The sequence below is a fragment of the Stenella coeruleoalba genome (genome assembly GCF_951394435.1).
Source record: "Stenella coeruleoalba genome assembly, chromosome: 7".
Taxonomy (NCBI): Eukaryota; Metazoa; Chordata; class Mammalia; order Artiodactyla; family Delphinidae; genus Stenella; species Stenella coeruleoalba.
The window spans coordinates 32,111,550-32,134,033 of record NC_137153.1 but is presented as its reverse complement, the minus strand read 5'-3'; the positions used below and the strand labels follow the sequence as shown (position 1 = coordinate 32,134,033).

Sequence of the window (22,484 nt, the reverse complement as noted above, 5' to 3'; positions counted from 1 at the left end):
TTCTGTATGAATTTGACTAGATATTTCATATAAATTGAACCATATAGTATTTGTCATCTTGTGACTGCCTTATTTCACTTAGCATAATATCTTCAAGGTTCATCCACATTGTAGTGTATGTCAGAATTTTGTTCCTTTTAAAGGCCAAATAATATTCCATTTATGTATAATATATACCATATTTTCTTTATCCATTCATCCAACAATGGACACTTGGGTTGCTTCTGCCGTTTGGTTGCTGTGAATGATGCTGCTAATAAATATGGGTGTACAAGTATGTTTGTATCCCTGCTTTAAAAAAAAAAAAAAAAAAGTTGTGATCTCTTTTTGAAGATCACAACTTTTTGAAGGGAGATTTTGAAATAAAACTTATTTTGAAAATACACACATCTTCTTCATTAGCTTAAGGACTAAAAACTTATTTCAGTTGAAAGTCACCCAAAGGAGAACGCAAAGATCAATGGTACTGTTCGCTGTAAAGAAACACAAAAGACATAAAAGTATCCATTGCAAATTTATTATGCATTAGGAAGCTTAACTTAAAAACCAACAGCATAGTAAAAAGATATGTTATCTTTGTTCGCAGCAGAACAGGTTTCAAAATATATTTTCTTTTAAATGTATTCAGTCAGTACACAATCCTTTATAAAAGTTGTATATATTTTTTTCTGTCAATACCTTCATTACATTTATAAATACAAGATTTACATAGCACCCCATCAAAAAAATTAAAACTCCTTATGAATATCTACATATATTTCATACCTATAAAACTTTCAAAGGAGTGCTGTGTTAAAGATGGGCCCTAGTTAATGGTCCACCTACTGGTGCAGGAAAACACATATAATCTAAAGTTTTCTTTGTCCATAAAACATCTCGAAAAATTAGCAAGACACTTATTTTGAAACTGAGCTTCTTAAACCATCATATTTTAGAAAGGAATTTACTGTGCATATTCCCATGAGATTCAAGTGGCAGATACATAGATGAAAATAAAGACTGACTGAAAACAAATGCCTACATAGAGCAGTTAAGGCAGGGGTGTGATGAATGAAAAACACTGAAAAGTAAGACACAGGAGATGTAGGTGGGAGCAAATATAGTAAGAATGCATTACATGAGTCTAAACTTGGATATAAACTCCACTGGTATCCAGTTACTAACTCTCATTCTCACCTAGGAATGTTTACATTGTTGAAAACTTTCTTACAAGCACCCTCCAATTTCTATGTTGCCAGAATGGCTGATGTATGTTTTTCTTCTGTAAAATCACCTTGGATCTAACCAAAACATTAGGCCCAGGAATCTGAATTGCTAGTTCTTCATGATTTAAATTTATTTAAAAAATTTCCTTCATCTGGTAAAGGTTATCACTAATCAATATTATTACTGTCCAGATGTGTATATGCTGAATTTCATTCTAGCCAAGAATAGGAAGTAGAGATAAGGAAAGGAGAGTAAGACTAGTTATTTGCTTGACCTTTGAACAAAGGCAATAGATCCCCGATACTGAGCAGCCACTCATAAACACCTATGGGCTAAACGGGCACAGTTCAGAGAAACAGGAGGGAAGAAAATATGGGATTCTTTATCTCAAATTTTGCCAGAGAAGGCAGTTGTACTATAATCCTGCATCTTCTACTGAAAAGGACATGGTCACTCTTACTCTGGAGTTATTAAAGGAAAGTCATCCTTTCTACCAGAGATGACTTTTTCTGAGTTTCGAAGTGTGGACTCCAGATAACTTTGAGAGTTGCATATTATTTGCAGAAAAGTATTTCAAACCTTAACTTGTTCTAACATATAAACAGAAAGAAAGAGAATGGTAGAAAAGGAACAGGAGAAGGAAGGGGCGGGAGACGAGGGATGGAGGTGGTTACTTCTCAAACTCAGCCCTGAAGCATGCCACTAGTATCTCCCCTCCAGCACCATGAAGTCTCCAGTGTGGTGTGGCTCCTCCATGGCTCTCAGAGATGGAGTCTACAGAATTCTAGTTTCTGCAGTTTATAGTTCAGTGCACTGATTCCCAGGCTCCTCGAAGGAAGAGAGCTCCCAGATGCTGCTGTCCTGCAGTAGTGGCTCAATGTCTTCATCACTGCCTCGTTCTATTGTGTTGGTCAGGCTGCCGCTGATGCTGTTGTTATGTTTTTTAATTCCACTGCCTTTACTGTATTCAGGGATGAATAAGGCAACCAGAAAAGACATAAGAACTATACATGCCCCAAATAAAAACGGTGGGCCTGGGATGACAGCTCCCTGATGGGTGTGGGAAACAAATGAAGAATCTGGTTAGTCTTTCCAATCAAAATTAGTCCTGGACGACCCCAAAAAAGCACACCACTGAGAAGTGAGTTATTTTCTCATAAGCAAATGTTCATTAAGTGTCATAGCAAATTCTAACAGAGCCTGGTGTCTGGAATATGATGGAGGGCAACTAATCACTGCTTTGTGCACCACTTTCCAACAGCTTAACCAAACTTTCCAACAGCTTAACCAAACATGTAAACAACAGTTATTTATCTCTAATCCTGCCCTGTGACCTGAGATCATTAACTATGTACATGAACAGTAATTCCAATTTTGTATAGAAATCTATATTAAATATAGCTTGGAAGGAGGGAAGTAATAGCAAATAAATAGTAGAAAAAGCACTCTAGCTCAAATTCTAGCTGGAATTTTAGGTCATTTCATCTTTTATTTGGCCTGAGCTTCACCAGAGGACAGCATTCTGATCAGAGTAATTATATAGGTGAAAACAGAATCTGAACAAAGTTAAGACAAATCTTTTATATAAGATATTAAATCACTGAAATGATCCCTCCCTAGTCCCAGGAAGCAATGAACATAGCACTTACTACTGTCAAATACAATAGTATTATAAAAATAAGAACACTTTCCAAATTTAAGGTCAGAAGATTTTGCTATAATCAGACACAACTGCTATTGTAAACCTAGACTTATTACCAAATTACCTGCAGGGCAGCATTGTTAGAATTCAATTCCAGTTCCAACTCAGTCAGTTCCACGTGGAACATGTAGAATATGAAGCCATACAGGGCTGGCCCCAGGCCATTACACAGTCCTCTTATTCCAGTTATGATACCTTGGGCAACTCCTAAGTCAGAAAAAAGAGAAGGGAGCCAGTCTTCTCAGATAAGCATCTCAAGACTGGAGACTTAACAGTACTTTCTTACTAATATGAAATACTGCTTCTGCTGGACTGAGTAGTCTGGGCTGTGGAAAGGATATTTTAGGGACTTTACCCATCATATTTTCATTCATTGCACAAATGTTTCCTTGGTTTTCTATGTCCTTTTAATGTTGTCCTCACTCAATGTCCTAAGATCTATAGGGTATGAAATGACAGTGATGTTTCTAAAATCCTTTTGAGGCTGAATTCCCTAACAGCAGATCTTCCTATAATCAGGGAATAATAAAAAAGTTTTAATATTCTCCATTTATAGGCAATTTACACTTTTCTGTGGATTGAGATTTTCCTTTTCTACTCACTTAATGGCACTTTTACAATAAAAATCTGCCCTTTGCCTCTTGTATCCCTGCCCATGTGTGAGTCCACAGAGGTCCTGATGCTGTGTGCTCCCAGCACCTTCAGACAGATTCTGTTCCTCACAGTGACCTCCATATTCCAGGTCCATCTCCCTGTACACCTCTACTGAAAAATCCAAGTGCTAATTTCTAGATATCTCTGGTATCTAATGTGGCAGGTCAAAAATTAGCTTGAATCATGAGATGAATATTTCTGTAAATCAAAAATGGTCAAATATAATTCACCCTAATACAGTGTGTTCTAATAAGTTTATATGCTGACATTTAGAAACATCTGTATTAATACATGTAAGCATAAAAAAAGCCAAAGAAAATTCATGCCCTGAGAGATAGGATAGTGTCTCTTAGATGCCAAGGCAATGCCCATCCTTCACAGATAGCTCATGCCTTTACTTTAAGCACAACACCTCCCCAAGGATGCAGTCAGCTAAGTTAACATAACCAGGGTAACACACAGAATTTGTGGTCTTCAAATGATACTGCTATGTTTAAAATAGATAACCAACAAGGACCTACTGTTAAAAAAAAAAAAAACATTAAAAAAAAGTAGATATGAATAAGATGGCTAATTTCTGATGCGGAAAAATAGTTCCAATGAATAAACTAGCTTTTCCAATCTAGTTTTTAATTGAAACTTTAGAAATATCTCTAAGGCATTAAAATTTTTTTCTTCTGAAATTCACTACTTCCTGACTACAGTCAGGTAAGCCATTAAGTGATGGTGAAAGAAAAGGACTAATTTTGGCAGTAGGAACTGCTTGATAGGGAAGCCAGGGGCACAAGAAGGATGAAGAGTCTAGACAGAGTGCTACTCTACACAGTCATCTTAATTTTGTCTCTCACTCTGCATCCAATTATCAAGAACTACTCAGATTTATTTTTCTTTGTCCACTCAAAGAATCATTTCCTAAATTGAGTAATGGACTTTGAGTGATTCCAAATTAAAGAAATTTCAGTGATTAAATAAAGACCTCATTGTTTTACTAACTAGTCTGTTAAAATATGATTAAAGTCTAGTAAATTCTAACAGTGACAAATAAAAGAGGAGTCAAAACTGAAAAGAGAAAATGGATAACTATCTTAGTATTCTGACCTGCTGAGTCCAGATTTCAAAAATATGATCAAAGATCAAAGTAGGAAGGAAAACAGAATTTTCCTATTTGCCAAAGTAAATAGGTATGATTGTTGAGCAGGGACCACATGGCTGTAACCTCTTGCTTTGTTGATGTGAAGAGAGATTCAGAGTTGCTCATGCTTATGGCAGGTACGTCTCCGTTGAAGGAGGAAAACAGTGACCTCACCTTGCTGATCTGACTCTGCATTCCGAGAGACGAGGGCACTGACTGCTGGAAATGTGATGCTGGACATGGCGGCCACGGTCCCTGCTGCCCACATCATCCTGCAATGACAGGACAGGCTGCGGTCAGGGAGCAGGCCAGCCCCAATGAGCTTGCTGTTCAGAGTACAATCAATGGCAAAAGCACTAAATGCTTTCTGTTTTCTTGTGTTAAGTTGCATTTATTTTTTTCCTCTTTAAAAATGGATTTTTTTTTTTAACCTAGAAGGTTATGCATCTGTTTATACTGATCACTTCACGGGCTGGGAAAGTTTCATTTCTTTATTTTACCTCTGTCGAATCTGTTCTTCTTCCTAGTTTCCCTATTACCGTATTTAGATGCAAGCTCAATGAAATGCAGAAGGATTTCTTGTTCCTATAAATACCACATTTTCACTACCAATTTTCCACTTTTTTCTTTGTACTTCTCAAAGGCTCACCTCCATACTGTCTTTGAGCTGCTCAGTTTTCTACCCCTCAATAAAGTGTTGTGTGTCACCTACAGAAAAAGTTGGTGGCACATAACACTTCAGAGACCTGAAGTTCAGGATGACATCCTGCAGACTTCCAAGTGTGCTTCCTTTAGACCTTTGTTTTTTTCTCAATGAAAGGGACCTACATGTGTGTCAGTATTAGGCGTTGAGTGTGAGCAAAGTGAGGCCCCAACTGGGCTTAAAACCTGCTTGGCCAGACTCTCTTGGGGATGACATGCACGTCCTTACTTAAAAGGAAAAACCCTTTAGGTTGACAGAATCTTTCTAAGGTAGCATGAGTTTGACTGAATCAGCTACTGAACCAAAGTTCATGGGATGAAATTAAGATTTCCAAGAACAAAAAGAATCAACCACTGACCACCTAAAGCATTTCGAGTTCTTCTAAATTGTGTCATCCATTTATGACTGCAAAATGGGGACCAATTCAAATATCTAAAACGGAGATATGGACTCTAGTATTTGGTAGCCAGGCACATAGGGAAACTTGCCACACAACAAAATAGCACTCAAAATTCTTTTTATTTCTTCTTATTCCACAGGGCTTAATTTGACCTTCCTTCCTCTTAATGGGAATCTAATACATTAGGAGTAATAACTGATCAGGATATACAAGATTCTGGAGGAGATCTCAGTGTTCATCTAACTCATATGCTTTGTATTATAAAGGTTATGTCACTGTCCAAAGTCACTCAGCTAATGATAGTAATAAATCCCACCATAATCAGTCATTTTTCCTTGTCTTCTTGTTTTGTTTTTGCCTATAATGTGTTGTCTCCAAAAACTGACAAATGTGTTTAAAAATTAGGCATAAAACTTTTTTTTGGAGGGTCGGAGGAAGTAACAACTCACTGAAAGCCTGCTGAGGTAAAGGCAATCTATCCAAATAATCCTAAATTACCAGCTCTACCCTTTCCCAAATTAAGTCTAAACAGTTTTTGAAATGTTGAATACACTATGCCAGTAAAATAACTCCTGCTTCCTTCACATCACACTCAACTAATTCGAGCTCCTCTAAAAGATACATCTGTCTATTAGTTCATAAGAATCTATGGGAGAGGCTTACCATGCCTGAGATCCAAAACCGTACCAGGCTAACTGGAACATCTGAAAACCCAAACCAAGGAGAACGGTGTTCTTATTCCCCAATGACCTCATCAAGATGGTAAGAAAGACCGTCTGCAAAGCAAAGGGGATAATCCTGAGTAATCATATGAATACAAGCACAAGATCTGATGCAAGTTCTGTGGGGAAGCCCATTAATGGTGACCAAGAATCTCAAAATAGCAGACCACCTGACCTAAGACCTTGGAGGCCATGCAGTACTGATGTAGCTCAAAAGGGGTGAAACTTCGGGGCCTTCCCAGACTAACCTGGGCTCAGGGCCTTCGGCCTCCTCCCCAGAAACCTGTTTATCTGCTGCTTATCACTTCCCAAAAGGTCATCACAGCTGTTCAACAGTTACTGTGATTGAGAGAAAATGCCTCTGTCTCTTTGGAGAAATGCCAATAATTTAACTACCAGTGAATAGCAAACCCCTGATGAACATTTACAGAGTATGTGGGATTTTGGTGGGGGTTAACAGTTTCACAAAGTTGGACTGATACAAATGTGATTTTAACAAATATATACTCTACTAAAAACTTAGGTGATATAGCCTGAAAAGGCATAGGATAAAAGGTGAATCTGGGCTAACTGACTAACCAGAGTTAATATAAAAAACAAGCCAAAACCATAAGCAACTTGAAAGTTTAACATAATTTACATTTGCTGATACAGTTAAAAAAAATAAAAGGCCCTTGGTTTGATGCATTCCTATAAGCCTTGTCAATTCTAATATTTGGGCAAAGCAGTTTTGCAGGCTTCTCATTTCTCTTTGAAAGAGTTATCACAGAAGAATGCTCCACCTGGCCTACCATGCTTTAAAGCAGCATATAGCGGTTCCAGGAAAATAGCCTCATAATAGTCCCATATGATATAGTGAATGCACCTAAGCATATCAATGAATTAATTTAAAGCACATATGCCCTGCCTTTGTGGTCCTATAATAGATGGGGAAACGTTTAATAAATACTCTTTACTCATTACATATATCCTAACATACTGACTTACCACCATTTCTTCAGTCCTGGGGATAGCAAGGATTATAATAGTTACAAAATTTCATTTCTGCTTTTCACCTTCATTACTTTTCAATATTAAAATAACATTGAAACATTTTTCTGGTTAATTTTGCAATACTGGAGTTAGATTGTGGCTGGTGGTTGTAAAAGCAAATTTTTATTTGCTGAATTGATCCATTAGAGGTAACAACACATGCTCTACAAAGTACTGAAAAGTTGTGTTAAATTCCTCCTAAATCATAACCTTAAGATTCTATTAAAAATGGAATAACTCTATGGTCTGTATCCATTGTCAGTTTACTGGGTTTGATATTGTACCACAGGACACAAGATGTTACCATGGCAGAGGAGGAGGGGAACTGAGGTAGTGATGCAGGAGATCTCCATGAATATTTCTTTGCAGCTTCCTATGAATCTACAGTTACTTCAGATTAAAAACACTAAAAAAAAAAAAAAGGATGGGTAAAATAACACTCACCTGAGCCACAATAGAAAGAATTCCTACCATAGCTATGAATGCTGCAATTTTAACAGATCCAAAACCTATGACCTGTGGAAATGAAAACACTTTGTAATACAGATATTATAAAAATAAGGAATGTTATGTTCCATTAAAGCCATAAAATAAAATAGTTGAGGAAAGTTCATAAAACCTTGACAATGGCAAATTAGGCAGTGCTCAAAGTTGAACCTATTTAACCAATAATTTATATCTAAATCTGTCATAAGAAATCATTATAAGTGGCACAACTTAATTTAACAAATATTAAATATTAAGATAATATTTTCTATTGTAGGCCTACCTATTTTTTTCATATCCATCCCCATCTGCAACCCACCAAGAGACAAACATAACATTATCAAGCGTTGGAGAGAACATGAAGAAAATGATTCGATTTTTGATGCTGCCAACACAGAGTATGCTCACTGGCAAAGTCAGTGGCTCTCAACTTTGGCTGCACATTAAAATCATGTGGGCAACAGAGAAGGGGAGAAGAGAAGAAGGGAGAGAGGAGAAGTGAGATGCTGGAATCCACTTGAGACCAATTAAATCAGACTCTCTGGGCCCAGACACAGGTATGTTTTAAAAAGCTTCCATGGTGATTCTAATTCTAATAGGCAGCCAAAGTTAGCTGGTAATGATTTCTAAGCCTCTTAATCTTAACAGCAGCTCCGAAATGCCTACTAAAACTTTTAAGTTTTAAATATCAAGTTTTTATTTGCCCTATCTATTGAAACTTTATAAAATTCCAAAAAAAGCTTTAAAAATTATTGTATACAATCTTCACATTTCATAAATGACCGTGTTGCTTCAAGTTACACAACTAGCTAATAAAAAGAGTTAGAGTTAGAACCTCTGTTTCCCAAACCAGTGCTGCTGACATTAATAATATCCTATTACTCTCTAATCAAATGCAATTTTTAAAAATTGGAATCTATTTCTCAGTCTAATTTGTAAATATATATATATTTTTAATTGAAGTATTGTTGATTTAAAATGCATCAGTTTCTGCTGTACAGCAAAGTGACTCAGTTATGCATAATATACATTCTCTTTTATATTCTTTTCCATTGCGGTTTATCCCAGGACACTGAATATATAGTTCTTTGTGCTATACAGTAGGACCCTGTTGTCCATTTTATATGTAATAGTTTGCATCTACTAACCCCAAACTCCCGTCCCTCCCCACACCCCCCGTAAATATACTTTTTAAAACAGCTTTATTGAGACAGAATTAAAATACCATACAATTCACCCATTACAAGTGTACAATTCAATGGTTTTAGTTTTATATTCACAGAGTTGGGAAATTATCACCATGATCAATTTTAAAAGCTCTCATCACTCCTCAAAGAAACATCGTACCCCATTAGGATTCCCATTCCCCCAGCCTACTCTACCACCTAGCCAGTAATCTACTTTCTATCTCTATGGATTTATTTATTCTGAGCATTTCATACAAATGGAATCATACTATATATGGTCTGGCTTCTTTCACTTATAATGTTTTCAAAGTTCACCCATGTTGTAGCGTGTATCAGTGCTTCATTGCTTTTTACTGCCAAATAATAACATTCCATTGTATAGATATTTCACATTTGTTGATCCATTTCATCAGTTAATAGGCATATGGGTTGTTTCTACTTTTTGGCTACTATGAATAATAATTTGTGTAAGAGTTTTTGTATAGGTATGTGTTTTCAATTCTCTTGGCTATATACCTAGAAATAGATTTGCTGGGAACTCTATGTTGAACACTTTGAAAAGGAGACATGTTTTTTCACTTTCTTCCTTGGACTTTCCCATTTTTCCTACATTATTTTCTATATTAAATGCAAATTTAATGTAATTTAATATATGCATATATAATTTTCTACATTAACCACACTATCTCACCACTCTTCCGTCCGAATCTCCAGCATCCACCCACCATAATGAGCAAAAGCAAAAATAAAACTGCTTGAAAAAAGTTTTACTTAAACGTGCCACCATATAAAATATTATAGTCTCATACTCTCAGGAAAACTATGAGAATGGAGAATTTAACAAATTTTATTTAAAAATATCTCTAAAAATAGAGGAATTTATCTTAGGAGGAGGCTTGCTCTGACAAAGTGAAGTAAACCATTAGCAGGAGGACTTCTAGTGAAATCAGTAAAAGACCAAGACAGGATTGCAATGGAAGGCAACTCAGGTCTTAGCAATCCCAGAGACCTAAAACAACAGTTGGAAAAGGGAACTTTTTTTTTTTAATTGCTGTAAGTCAATTGCCTTTTGGGGAGGACAAAGTGTAATTTTTTTGTGTGCGGTACGCGGGCCTCTCACTGTTGTGGCCTGTCCCGTTGTGGAGCACAGGCTCCGAACACGCAGGCTCAGCGGCCATGGCTCACGGGCCCAGCCGCTCCGCGGCATGTGGGATCTTCCCAGACCGGGGCACGAACCCGCGTACCCTGCATCGGCAGGCGGACTCTCAACCACTGCACCACCAGGGAAGCCCAAAGTGTAAATTTTTAAAGAGAAAAATCAGAAGGGAGAAAAGATTATTTTGGTTATTGTTTGTGAGCCACCTTGAAGTCTACAGTGGTGTTGAGCTATGGCCTACTACAGATGGCTAAGCAAGCTGGCTGTGATCAGACCCAGGGGTCAGGGCACTTCTGAAATAAACTTTACCTCTCTGTGAAATTTAATGGGTATTATTAAAGATTTAATAAATTCTGTTTCTACTAATTCTCTTTCTGTATAACTCTCAAAGAAATTTTTTCCACAGTAAACATTTTATTGTGTTTTTAAAATTATTGCACTAAAGGTCTCCTGACTACTAATTATATGTCAGCACCTACATTTATAACTAGAAGCAAGTTAACACATTTTTTTTCTCTACAGTGTTTTCCCACAAAACACCTCTAGCCAGATCCCAATCTCTGGTTTTCCTCATGTTCAAAAGCTACTAGGCACTCACTACTCACCTGCCTGAGATAGAGGAAAAAACTTGAATACTGTCCAGCCTCAGGAAGGTATGAAAGAAAAACGGTGATGCAGATTAGTAAGACAGTAGAATCTTTTCCAACTTTCTTCAGTGACTAGGAATAAGCAGAAACAGAAACATATTAAAAGCAAATAGATACTGATGTCACTGATATTCTGGGATATTGGCTGCACTGTTTTGATCTATTAAGGTGGATAACAAAAGATGAATGGATTATAAAAGGAATTGAGCCTTAACATTAAATCTATCACCATCTCTTTAAGGAGGTTACAAGTCCTAATTTCAGAGGTATGTTTCAAATATTACAGCTTTCTCTCTTTGTTAACAATACTGGTTCACATCCTGAAACAGACCCTGAACGTCCTATGAACAGACCCTGAAAAAACATTGCTCCAGAACCTTTTAAGAAAATCTCCTCTCTCTCTTTCATTCATAATACAACTCCTTTAAAGCCATAAACAGTACAGTGTTTTCATTACACATAAATTTACTCTATTTTTTTAAATGTTAGCATTAAATTTGCCTTTAAAATTGGTAGACAAAAAAGTATGCTCCAGCCATGGGGTCAGTGACGACAAGATTCTCTGACCAGTAACAACTTTTTGAATGTTACAACCTTGTCCAAAATCCTATACTCCTCTCTACACAGGATGTTTGAGTAGACCAAAAGGTGCACCAAAAGTTGTCTACAGAGTGTAGAATTCTGCAGTGCATTCTAGGTGATCATAACTGTAACCTTCACATAATTAAAAGCAAAAGTAGCTAATGTCTATTGGGACCCTGCTATATACCAGACACTAGACTGGTTAATTTATATACATTCACTGCAATCCTCGTAACAGCCCTGAAAAGTAAGCCACAATAGTTCCACTTCACAGAGGAATTTCTCTGTGTAGCTTGACAAGGTGGGAGGTCTGACTGGCTCCAATCCTGGTTTCCTTTTCTCCACACCTACTTCTTGATATCTGACATTACAGCACAAACAGAATGAGCAGGGTCCCCAGGTCATATAATGAGGGAGCTTTTTAGAAAAGAATTTCTCATGAGCTAGTTTTTTTATATGTATTTTTCCTAAAAGGTAAACTTAAGGGAAAAATGCAAATATCAAATCTCTGGTTATATTTTTCCGCACATATTTTCTTCAAGAACAATTTCAAACCAGAGAAGGTGGGGAGAGAAGATTCTTCTTCTCAGTACTTTTTCTAGTTGTTAATGGGATTCCCCCATGACAAAAGAGAAAACAAAGACTCTACTCAATCTGCAAAAGACAAGTTCAAAGCCTCTGTTCAACGTGGGTGTATGTTAACAACTTAGATAATAACTACTTTAGTTGGTCCAAATGTATTTAACCTTTTTGAATTTAAGTGAATCGAAACAACCTCTTCAAATGGCCACTTTCATTTATTTTGTTAAAAGAAGGATGAAAACAACTATGCAAAAAGAAAAAAACCTTCCTTCCCAAGTCTTCATCAGGGATAAACTGGACATTTCTTGTCTCTTCCCACAGGATAACCACGTTTGACTTAAGAAGTAGCAATTCTATATATTCCTTGGTATACAGTCTACCTCATTTCCCTTACTTGCAAATACATTTTTTCTATTTTTACTGGAAAAAAAAAAAATAGATCAACAACTGCTAGGATGCTTGAGGCTGCAGGAATGTTCTTTTATTTGCATGGCTTAGAAAGATATTTAGGAAAGTAAATGTTTTCATGTTTTTATTTACCGCAAAAGGGTCTGCTTGTTTCCAAGAAATCTGAGCTCCCCAGGAAAGAGGTCTCATTTTCTCTGGCAAAGATTCTGGAACAGCCAATAAGATGAAGCAGATGTCCAGAAGAGCCACCACTGTGGCCACCAGCACAACAAGGCTGTCTCCATAACTGGCGGACAGGTATGCTCCAATGGCTGGGCTGCTGACCAGACTGGCTGCAAATGTGGCTGAGACCTATGGAAAAAGCACACTCTCACCCAGGGTCCCATCTGCTGCAGGTGCACAGCTATATTCCTGTTCTCATCCAGGTTCCCACAGGTACATACCTAAAGTCATCCATCCCTGGCTTTAAAAAGACAAAAGGATTGTGCTGCACACAACTTTTAAGAATGAAAAAGAATGAAAGTAATTTTGTTTTAAGGACTTGTTCATAAGCTATTAACTAACTGGAGTTATTCTAGAAAGCTACAAGAATACAAAATAATGATTTGTTAGAAATAAAAATTGTAAAACCTTCCCCATAAATAAAATATACATGTTTTAATCTTCTTTATTTGGGGAATGGGGATGTAGAGAGAAAGGTATGAAAAAAATTTCTGCAGGGATGATGATAAAATCTACAAATTACTCAGAGACTAGGCTTGATTTCATCTTCCAAAAACATGTACTGTTTCACCATTTCATTAGCACTGAGAGGGGGAAAAATCTCTGGTAATCTTAGAAAAAGCTATAACAACAACAAAAAATCCGAAAAGATTTGTTGAGGGAGATGTCAAAGCTTTTTAAATGGAGAAATCCCCAGGCTAGGGACTTTTGTCATGCTGTCATCCCCAACCTCCACCTAATACCAGAGACCACTGACTCAACTGATCACCCTTGCAACTTGAATCCATGTGAAGCTTCTTCACACTGCTTTCCTACAAGCACGTAGAAAGCTCCCTTTATTCTGAAATGTAATCTGAATGTTCAGAAGCTTAAATGGGCAGTCTCCAAATTATAACCAGACTGAGTGTCAAAAGCACATTTATAATAAGTTGGTTATTTAAACTTCTAATGGATTTTAACAGAAACTACAGAAATCATTATCTATGATTGAAATTATGACTCCTGGGTAGCCAATAACATTTTTTCTTCATCCATCACCCCCCAACTGAATGTGATAATACAACGTATTGGAAATTAGTATTATACTAAAAATATTATAAAAGCCAAAAGTAAAAAAATTTCTGGAGAAAAAAAGGGAGTATAGAGAATTCTAATTTGGGGAACAGGAATTCCCTGGTTCAATATTTATTGAGCATCTACTATGTGCCAGATAAATAAGAAGACAGAGCTCCTGCCCTTCAGGGTTTTTCATTTTATTTAAGAAGATCAAGGCAATCATGTAACTTTATATTATAAATTGCAATGACATGCAAACAGCTATGGGAGCACTCCTGCAGCATCCTCACGTGCTACGGAAGCACTGCTGCAGGGTCCTCAGGTGCTAATACTAACAACATCATACCTGCACAAAATGGGTCATTCATTCATTTATTCATAACAGTTTTCCACTACTTAATCCTTATCAAATTACTGTATGTAAATTGAGAAGATATTCTACAACTCAATGTACAAATAAAGAAACAATATATGTCTTAAGTTCACATAGATGAGCAAGAACTGGAAGCCATTTTCCAATTTCTCAAATTAATCTTTCTCACTAAAATGCACAGACTTAGACCTAAATTTCAGCTAAAAGTGCTTCTATAATTCCACAGCATTCCAAGTGTAAAGAATCTAAAGATCATGGAGTATACAGAAGAAAACACTCAATCATTTATTTCGTTATTTGTCAAAGACATTTCTAATTCTACTATCATAATTCTATTCTAGCCAATTGGACATTTTCTAAGATAAAGACTGTTCAATAACTCAAGATTTGGTCATTAAGAACAATGGAATTGGGCTTCCCTTGTGGTGCAGTGGTTGAGAGTCCACCTGCCGATGCAGGGGACACGGGTTCGTGCCCCGGTCCGGGAGGATCCCACATGCCGCGGAGCGGCTGGGCCCATGAGCCATGGCCATTGAGCCTGCGCGTCCGGAGCCTGTGCTCCGCAACGGGATAGACCACAACAGTGAGAGGCCCACATACCGCAAAAAAAAAAGAACAATGGAATTAAATTATTATCTATATAACAATAATTTAATATATAAGAATACACGATACATCAGTTTTGAATAGAAAATGACTGCCTTCTTTACTAAGCTCCCCCACAAATTTGAAGGGGATACAGTAACTACTTCAGATATAAACAAGAGGGATAAATAATGATTGATTATGAGATTAATGCTCATTATCAATAAATGATGCACTCCAAACCACGGTAAACTTTTAAATTCATCTTTCCCATCCATGTGATGTATCCTGCAACACTGCTCTAAGGGAGAAGTGCTCTATTTTCTGGTATTTCCATAATTCAAACATTTGTACACTGCCATGGAGAAATTACCAAAGGCAGAAATCTTAATGAGAATCTTTAAGTCTTGCAAACCACGAAAAAGACATGAGCATTATTATTTACAAGTCTATGTATCTGAAGACTTGAAAGCTTCATAACTTGACTTAGATGGTACCGCAAGGCAAATTCTCTCAGACACAGAGGGGCAGGCCTATCCCCTCCTCCTAACACAGCCCAATTTGTTTAGGTCCTACAGTGCTCAGGATTTCCTCCTCCCATCTCTCTGTCTACTAATGCCCACCTATAATACCCTAATCTTCCTCCCTCCATTCCCTTAGCGGTCCACTGAAGCAGGTATAACACTTAAAGATCAGTTTAATTTCTTCAAGTATGCAAAAAGTAAAACATAATTATTATATACATGTAGTAATAGTGAGAAACAATAGGAATTTAGTGGGAAAAAATCTGTTATTAAAATATTTAATAATGAATACTCTGAGAGCCAATTTAATCATGTGGAATATGGAAATGAAAATAAAAAGGTTAGTCACCAAATTTCAAATCAGAAGGGGACAGGGAGCAGCAGTGGTTTCCTAATTGTTTTATTTGATTAGTTACATTGCTCAATAAATATTTGTTGAATGAGTTTCTGAGAATCTATGGCCCCATGAAATTCTATGTAAAATGTTGCATCTTTCTTAAAACTTAAAGCAGCCTACTTGCTTAGTTTGTGTATTTATCTAAAATCCCTCTTTAACACTCAATATGACACGAGTGAATAAATCTAAAGGATGACTTCACCACAACAGTCTCTCAATGAGCATTAACTTAAATTCATTATTGCAGCCATTGAAAGAAATTACCACTTTTCTTTGTTTACTGGAGGAGTTTCAGTAAGGAAGATATACATATATATTCTTTAACAGATCTCAAAATGCTTCTTAGAATTTCAGCTAGACTTGATTGACAATCCTATAATTAACTGGCAATAAATCCTCCTATATCTGTAAGGTAGCCTGCAAGCTTTTTTTCTTTTACTTTTTTCAGGTTTGTCATCTCAACATCTGACATGTAGAGGTAAATGTAAAGGTTAGCCACTGGCCAAATCCTGGGTCCTGTGACCAAGTCCAGGAAGCCTTACATGCTGGCTGAGGGCACACTTCAGTAGGGCGCTCCTCTCACTAACTTCTCTCAACATACCTACGAACAGCCATTATTATAATTGCCATTTTACAGATGAAGAACTGAGCTGGAGACAGGGGAACTAAGTCATGATCACTTTGGTTCCAGAACTCTCTCTCTCTCTGAAATCTTTCCTAAGTACGACTGCTTAGCACAACAGCTTCATGAGGGGTTTTTCTGGTGGAAGCAAGGAACAAAAATCGAACAAAATTGGAGGGAAATGAGTGTTTTCTGTGATGTTGAGAAAAGCTGCACAAGTGTGATAAATGAGGCTTCTGGCACCCCTCAAATCTGCTGACCGACCCTGAGAGCCCACCTTGAACACCCTGCCTTCTTTGAAGCCTTCCTATCTGCTTCTCCCTCTATCCTCCTCCGCAGCACTCTGGAGATGCCCCTGTTTTAGGACATGACATGAGAAACGTTCAGGGAAAGAGGGAAGAAGGAAAGGAGAGAGCAAGTAATAGCTACAGGGTAAGTGGGGTCGAAGGAGAAGTTTTTAAACTACTGATGTCTAAAGTCAACAAAGTAAAAATTGCTGTTGTGTTCTGTGGAACAGCAGTGACTGACTTATATGTCCATCATTAATCCATACAATTATTCATTCAGTCAACACTGAATGACTACTTACTGTCTTCTAGGAAGTGGGATTTAAAAGAAAAAGTAAGACTCAGGAGAGAAGTAACCTGAGTTTCTGGCATTCAATCCCCCTCCAAACATTCAACAACCCAGCCAGATCACCTTTCTTCTTCCATCTTCTTACTATAAACATTTCAAACACAGGAAAGTGGAGAGAAGTGCACACTGCACACTGAAGGGGAGCAGAATAAGCCACCCCAAAATGTGCCACTTTGGCATGTAGATTGTTTTTAGCTGAAGGCAATTAAGACCCAGGAGACTCAGGAAAAGCTTTTTACCTTTCCCTTAACAGCCTAAAAGAATTTAGACAGGAGGCCTATGCCAGGAAGAGAGCAAATAGTAAAGATAACTTTTTATATCAGACTTATCTGCATGGAATGGCAAACATTTGTTTACCAGATATTTGCTCTCATCCTCCTGTGAATTGTCTTCCTTCCCTTTGAAGCCCCAGACCCCTACCCTCTTTCTCCTTAGCTCAGGATGGTATATAAGCCTCAATTGCCTGACTTTCCTTGAGTATCTCACATCTTTGTGGGACTCCCATACAAATGAAATTAAATTTGTTTTTCTCCTGTTAATCTGTCTTACGTCAATTTAATTATTATGCTGGCCAAAGAACCTAAAAGGGAAGAAGGGAAAATTTTTCCTGTCCACACCCAATTACCCCAAGAGGTTCACACACTGAACACATACCCACAAATGCTCGCCTGTCATCTTTTCCCCTTGAACCACTTAAGTAATTTTCAGAGTTGTGACACTCTGACCTAAATGGCTTCAGCCTGCCATCTTCTACAGGTCTTTCTTCCCCTATGTAACCACAGTGCCATTACCTTGCCTAAGAAAATTAGAAATGATTGTCAATTACCCAAAAAAGTTCTCCTATAACTTTTGTTTTACACTCAGCAATTATTTGCTGAATGAATGTAGTCCTTTTTCTGTAGTACCATGTCCCAAATAAGTGCCCGAGTCACACAACTAGCAATACAGTAACAATGGATTAACATGGCTGAGGTTTTATCACCTCTCCAATTCTTATTAGGTACACAGAGACCTATGATCGTAGCACTTGTTTACTGTTATGTTTCCTCAAGAGATTAGCTAACAAGAAACAAATCAAACCAACTTTAGAAAAACTTTGCAACTGACAACTCAACACATCCTGCCAATCTTACAACACTAAAACCAGAAAATAAATTACTAGCAATTTCTATCTTGCTATTTTTAACTTCTCATAAGTCTCCTTTTTCATTTCAATTGCTTTGGATTTTCTTTTACATAAGTCAATATTTAACACTATTTTAATAAAATCTCACTTTCCAGTGAATTTTTAGTAGAATGTTCATTATTTCTCTGATTAAAAAACAATCTATTATCTTACCCATCCATAAGCAGTACTTCGCTCATGCTCCTGAGTAACATCAGCTACATAGGCAAATATCACAGAGAACGTGACTGAGAAGACTCCAGACATGGAAATCATTGCAAAATACCACCTATAAAAAGATTATTTTAAACACCCATGAGAGAGGTAGTGTATACACACTTTTATAACCAAAGCCAAAGATACCATGTAAAGACTATAAACCAACAAATAAATTTAAAAAATACATGTATATTTAAAGATATAGAGGACATCTAATAAAATTATAATCAAGATGGAGAGGAAGGAGAAACATACTAATTTTGTCATTGTTCAAGGGGTTTCAGTAAATGCAGTTTAAAAAAATGAAAGAGTAAGGGTATGCAGTAAAGTTATACTTTTAAAGGTAGCCAGAACAGAAATTAAAACTTTCTAAACTTCCTAGCTTTAGCTAAGAATAATACATATACACAAAAGCAGGAAGCATTTTAAAAATTAATGTAATTAAGACAAAAAATTTCTATCATATGCATAGATGCTTAAAAAATCTAGTTAAAATATTAGCAAACAGAATCTCACAGAAAAGTAGGGTTTAATCCTAGGAGGTAAGGATGTTTCAATATTAGAAATCTATTAATATGCTTCATCATGCTGGTAGATCTAAGAAGAAAATTCAAATGATCTCAACTGATGCAAAAGGCATCAAATAAAATTTGACATTCAACCTTGATTTTAAAAAAGAAAATCTCTAAATAAAATAGGAACAAGTATTTTTAAACCCAAAAGGCATTTTAATACTCAATGATGAAACATTATATTTCCTTCATATATATGAGGTAGATAGGTCCTAGATAGGTCCATAATCATTACTTTTATTTAACATTATTCATTAGTCTACACAAGTAGCAGAAGCAGCAGCATGAAAACTGGAAGAGGGCTTCCCTGGTGGCGCAGTGGTTGAGAGTCTGCCTGCCGATGCAGGGGACACGGGTTCGTGCCCCGGTCCGGGAGGATCCCACATGCTGTGGAGCAGCTGGGCCCATGAGCTGTGGCCGCTGGGGCTGCGCGTCCAGGGCCTGTGCTCCACGGTGGGAGGGGCCAAAGCAGTGAGAGGCCCGCATACCGCAAAAAAAACAAACAAACAAAAAAAACAACAACAAAAACTGGAAGAGAAGAGGTAAAATCATTTAAAGATCTGAAGAAAATAATTTTAAGGTATTGAGAGGACATTAAAAAAAACCCTAATTCATCAGAAAAGCATGACTTGTTCTTGGACAGAAAGACTCAATACCAAAAAGTATTTTATAAAAATTTATCTGGTAGGAAATAAAATGATTCATTATAGATAGCCAACACATTTGGAACATGACAAATGTTGACCTAAAATTTCTATCAAATGAGAGTATTTTCACATGAGCACCCCCCTCCGAAACTATTAATTGAATTTTAAAAAAAAACCCAAAAAACTGAAACACAAAAATCCTCCATTCTAAAGTATGTTCTTCACATAGGAATAGCATCTCAGCAACAGGAATTTTGGCCAAAATACCATCCTCTGTACTCCAGAAAAACTAAGTTACTGCTCAGGTGCAAATTCCAACCCATTTTTATTAACTAAATAGCCTTGGTTACATGCTAACTATTCTCTCCTTATTTATCATGAAAAAATGAGATCAAATTAAAATTCACATTATGATTTAGAATAGGTTATTGGTCTTAATACAGTACACACAAAAGTGACTCCTGCCTTTTGATATAAACTATGTTCATGTCAGTGCCCTAGAGCAATGAGCTGACAAAAACAACACATTTTCAAAGTCAAATGAGCCACAATTGAGTGAGTACAGGGATTGTCTGCCCCCTCCCAGGACCCAATCTTGTAACTTACCTCATGGCAACAATAGCTGCCCTTAGAGACATCTTTTCTTTCTATTTCTTCACCTAAGTGAAGAACTTAGGTGGGCATGATGGCAACTGCCTACTAGCTTTCAGTATTACCGAAGAGTTCAAATGAAAACACAGGTACAACTGTTTTGCAAAGGTTAAAAAGCACACTGCAGGTGTACTGTCCACATGTGACCCAAAACAGACAGTCATGATGGAGGACCTAGCCACTCACCATGGACTAATCCTCATCAGTGGAATTGGGAAGCAGGTGAAGAAGACGGTGCCGAGGAGAAAGGGCTTCCTTCCCCACACATCAGACAGTGCACCTATGAGTGGGGCGCTCAGAAAAGAGAGCAGGCCCTGGAGAAGAAAGCAGAAGCAAAGGTCAGATTTATAATGTGATCCCCCAACTACTTGTAATTCTTATTTTCTAAATGTATTTCTAAATGCTCCAATTCATTTCAGTGGCTCCAAAACAGAGTAATTTGAAACATTAAATATAACCTGTCATTAAAAAAAAAAAACTAACAAAATTTTTAAGCGTGCTGTTTGAGAGGGAAGAAAGGGATAAGAGCTCGTTTTCTGGGAGAAACTGGAAAAGAGAGGTGATGTAAAATATATACACCCACAGTTGGCCCATAACGTGAACACACACCCAAGTGTATGGAAAGAAGCCAGACACTTAATTCATTTTAATAAATATGTATACCATATCTATCACGTGCAAAGCTCTGAATTAACCGAAGTGAAGACACTCAAATGAATACACACCTCCTGCTCTCAAAGGGATAAACTAATAGGGATAGCAGGATAAGTATGCATATACTAAATGTCCATAAGAAAAGCAAATTTTCTTGGCATCAAATTTAAAGTTCCATTTGCCTGGTGAACTTAGGACAGAGATAATGCAAGTTGCATAAGATTTGAAAAAATAGTTGAGGCTAAGGGGAAGCAAGAACACCACACATAAGCAAAGGAAGAAACTCACATTTACCACTTCCTCACAATTTGCCAGTCACTCTGCTGGCTGGCCACTTCCGTATCTATTTCCTTTTTGAAATCAGGGCCCTTTGAGGTGGCCACAGGCTTGCCTCTCAGACCCTGTTGGTGCTATCATCCTCCCTTTACATGCTCTGTCTGCACACATGGCCACCACCACCTACATTATGAACAGCTTTGCAATATCTCTTCTGAGCTCTGTGCCTACAGCCAAATGGACTTCCCTATTTCGACATTTAACATGCACACTGTTCCCTATAAACCTGACCAAACACCCACACTTCCCATCTTTGCTAAGAAGCTGTCCAAAGCTGTCCATCATCCCTCCACTCCCCAAGGCGATTTTTCAGACCATTCTCTTGTAATGATTTCTCTTTATCCATCCCCTGCTGTGTGACACTGTTCAGCATTTCTTGCCTGGATTTAAATAAAACTGCTTTCTAACTGCTTCCCGCCCCTGGTCCTAGTTCCCTCCAATCTGTCCTCCACATACCCCCGAGAGAACCTTGATGAGCTGCAGACTTCCGTTCTTTGATCCTTTGTTTAAAACTCTCCACTGTGCAGAGTTGAAATTCTTTAGCAGGTATTTAATAGGTGAAATAATGAGTGTCTGAACTTTGCTTTTAAATACTACAAATAGAAACTAGGTGATAAGTACATGGGCGTTTATTACATTATTCTCTCCTTTTGTGTATTTGAATTTCATAATACATTAAAAAAATTCCTCAGCATAGCATACAGGTAGAACACTCCAACATCTATCACCTAACAGACATCCTCTATGTTTTGTCTATATACAATACTTCTTAGTTTTCTGAACATATACAATATTGTGTTCCTTTGTGCCAAAAGGCATTGCAAAGGCCCTTGTTGTGCCTGTATGCTTCCCACACTTGGACCTGGTAAACTACTAGTCATTCTTCTCAACTCCGAGCAAGAAGCACCTCTTCCTCTATTTTCTTAGCTACTCAAACAGAATTAATCACACTGGTTTTTGAGGGGTGCAAAACAAACAACCCTCCCCCCCAACCTGGTACATATTGCTTCTATTATAACTGTAACACTCTATTACAATTACTTGTTATTTGTCTATCTTCTCTATTGGATTAGAAATTGAGATTAAGGTCAGAGGAATGGTTTCTTTCCTTCTCTGTACCCTTGATGCCTATCACAGGGTCTGGTAATAAGGGCTTTCAAAGAGGTTTGGTAAACTGAATAGAACTTTTAAGAGCAAATCAACTCACAGTAGTTTCCAAGGTCACA

The 22,484-nt window shown here is 37.3% G+C and overlaps 1 protein-coding gene across 2 annotated transcripts in view; it reads right to left on the bottom strand.

Annotated features, from left to right (window-relative positions):
- Nucleotides 1–510: 510 nt before the first annotated feature.
- MFSD14B (major facilitator superfamily domain containing 14B) overlaps nucleotides 511–22,484 on the bottom strand; it is an 81,589-nt gene continuing 59,615 nt past the window's right edge. The window contains exons 4-12 of one of the 2 annotated variants that reach the window (XM_079925502.1): nucleotides 20,455–20,582; nucleotides 18,354–18,468; nucleotides 12,732–12,950; nucleotides 10,986–11,099; nucleotides 7,996–8,067; nucleotides 6,461–6,573; nucleotides 4,869–4,966; nucleotides 2,973–3,115; nucleotides 511–2,256 (exon numbers count right to left, since the gene is read on the bottom strand). In XM_079925502.1, coding sequence (XP_079781628.1) covers nucleotides 2,005–2,256; nucleotides 2,973–3,115; nucleotides 4,869–4,966; nucleotides 6,461–6,573; nucleotides 7,996–8,067; nucleotides 10,986–11,099; nucleotides 12,732–12,950; nucleotides 18,354–18,468; nucleotides 20,455–20,582 — 1,254 coding nt within the window. In that variant the 3' untranslated portion in view covers nucleotides 511–2,004. The remainder of the gene's footprint in view (nucleotides 2,257–2,972; nucleotides 3,116–4,868; nucleotides 4,967–6,460; nucleotides 6,574–7,995; nucleotides 8,068–10,985; nucleotides 11,100–12,731; nucleotides 12,951–18,353; nucleotides 18,469–20,454; nucleotides 20,583–22,484) is intronic. The other variant, XM_079925503.1, reaches the window with a different exon arrangement.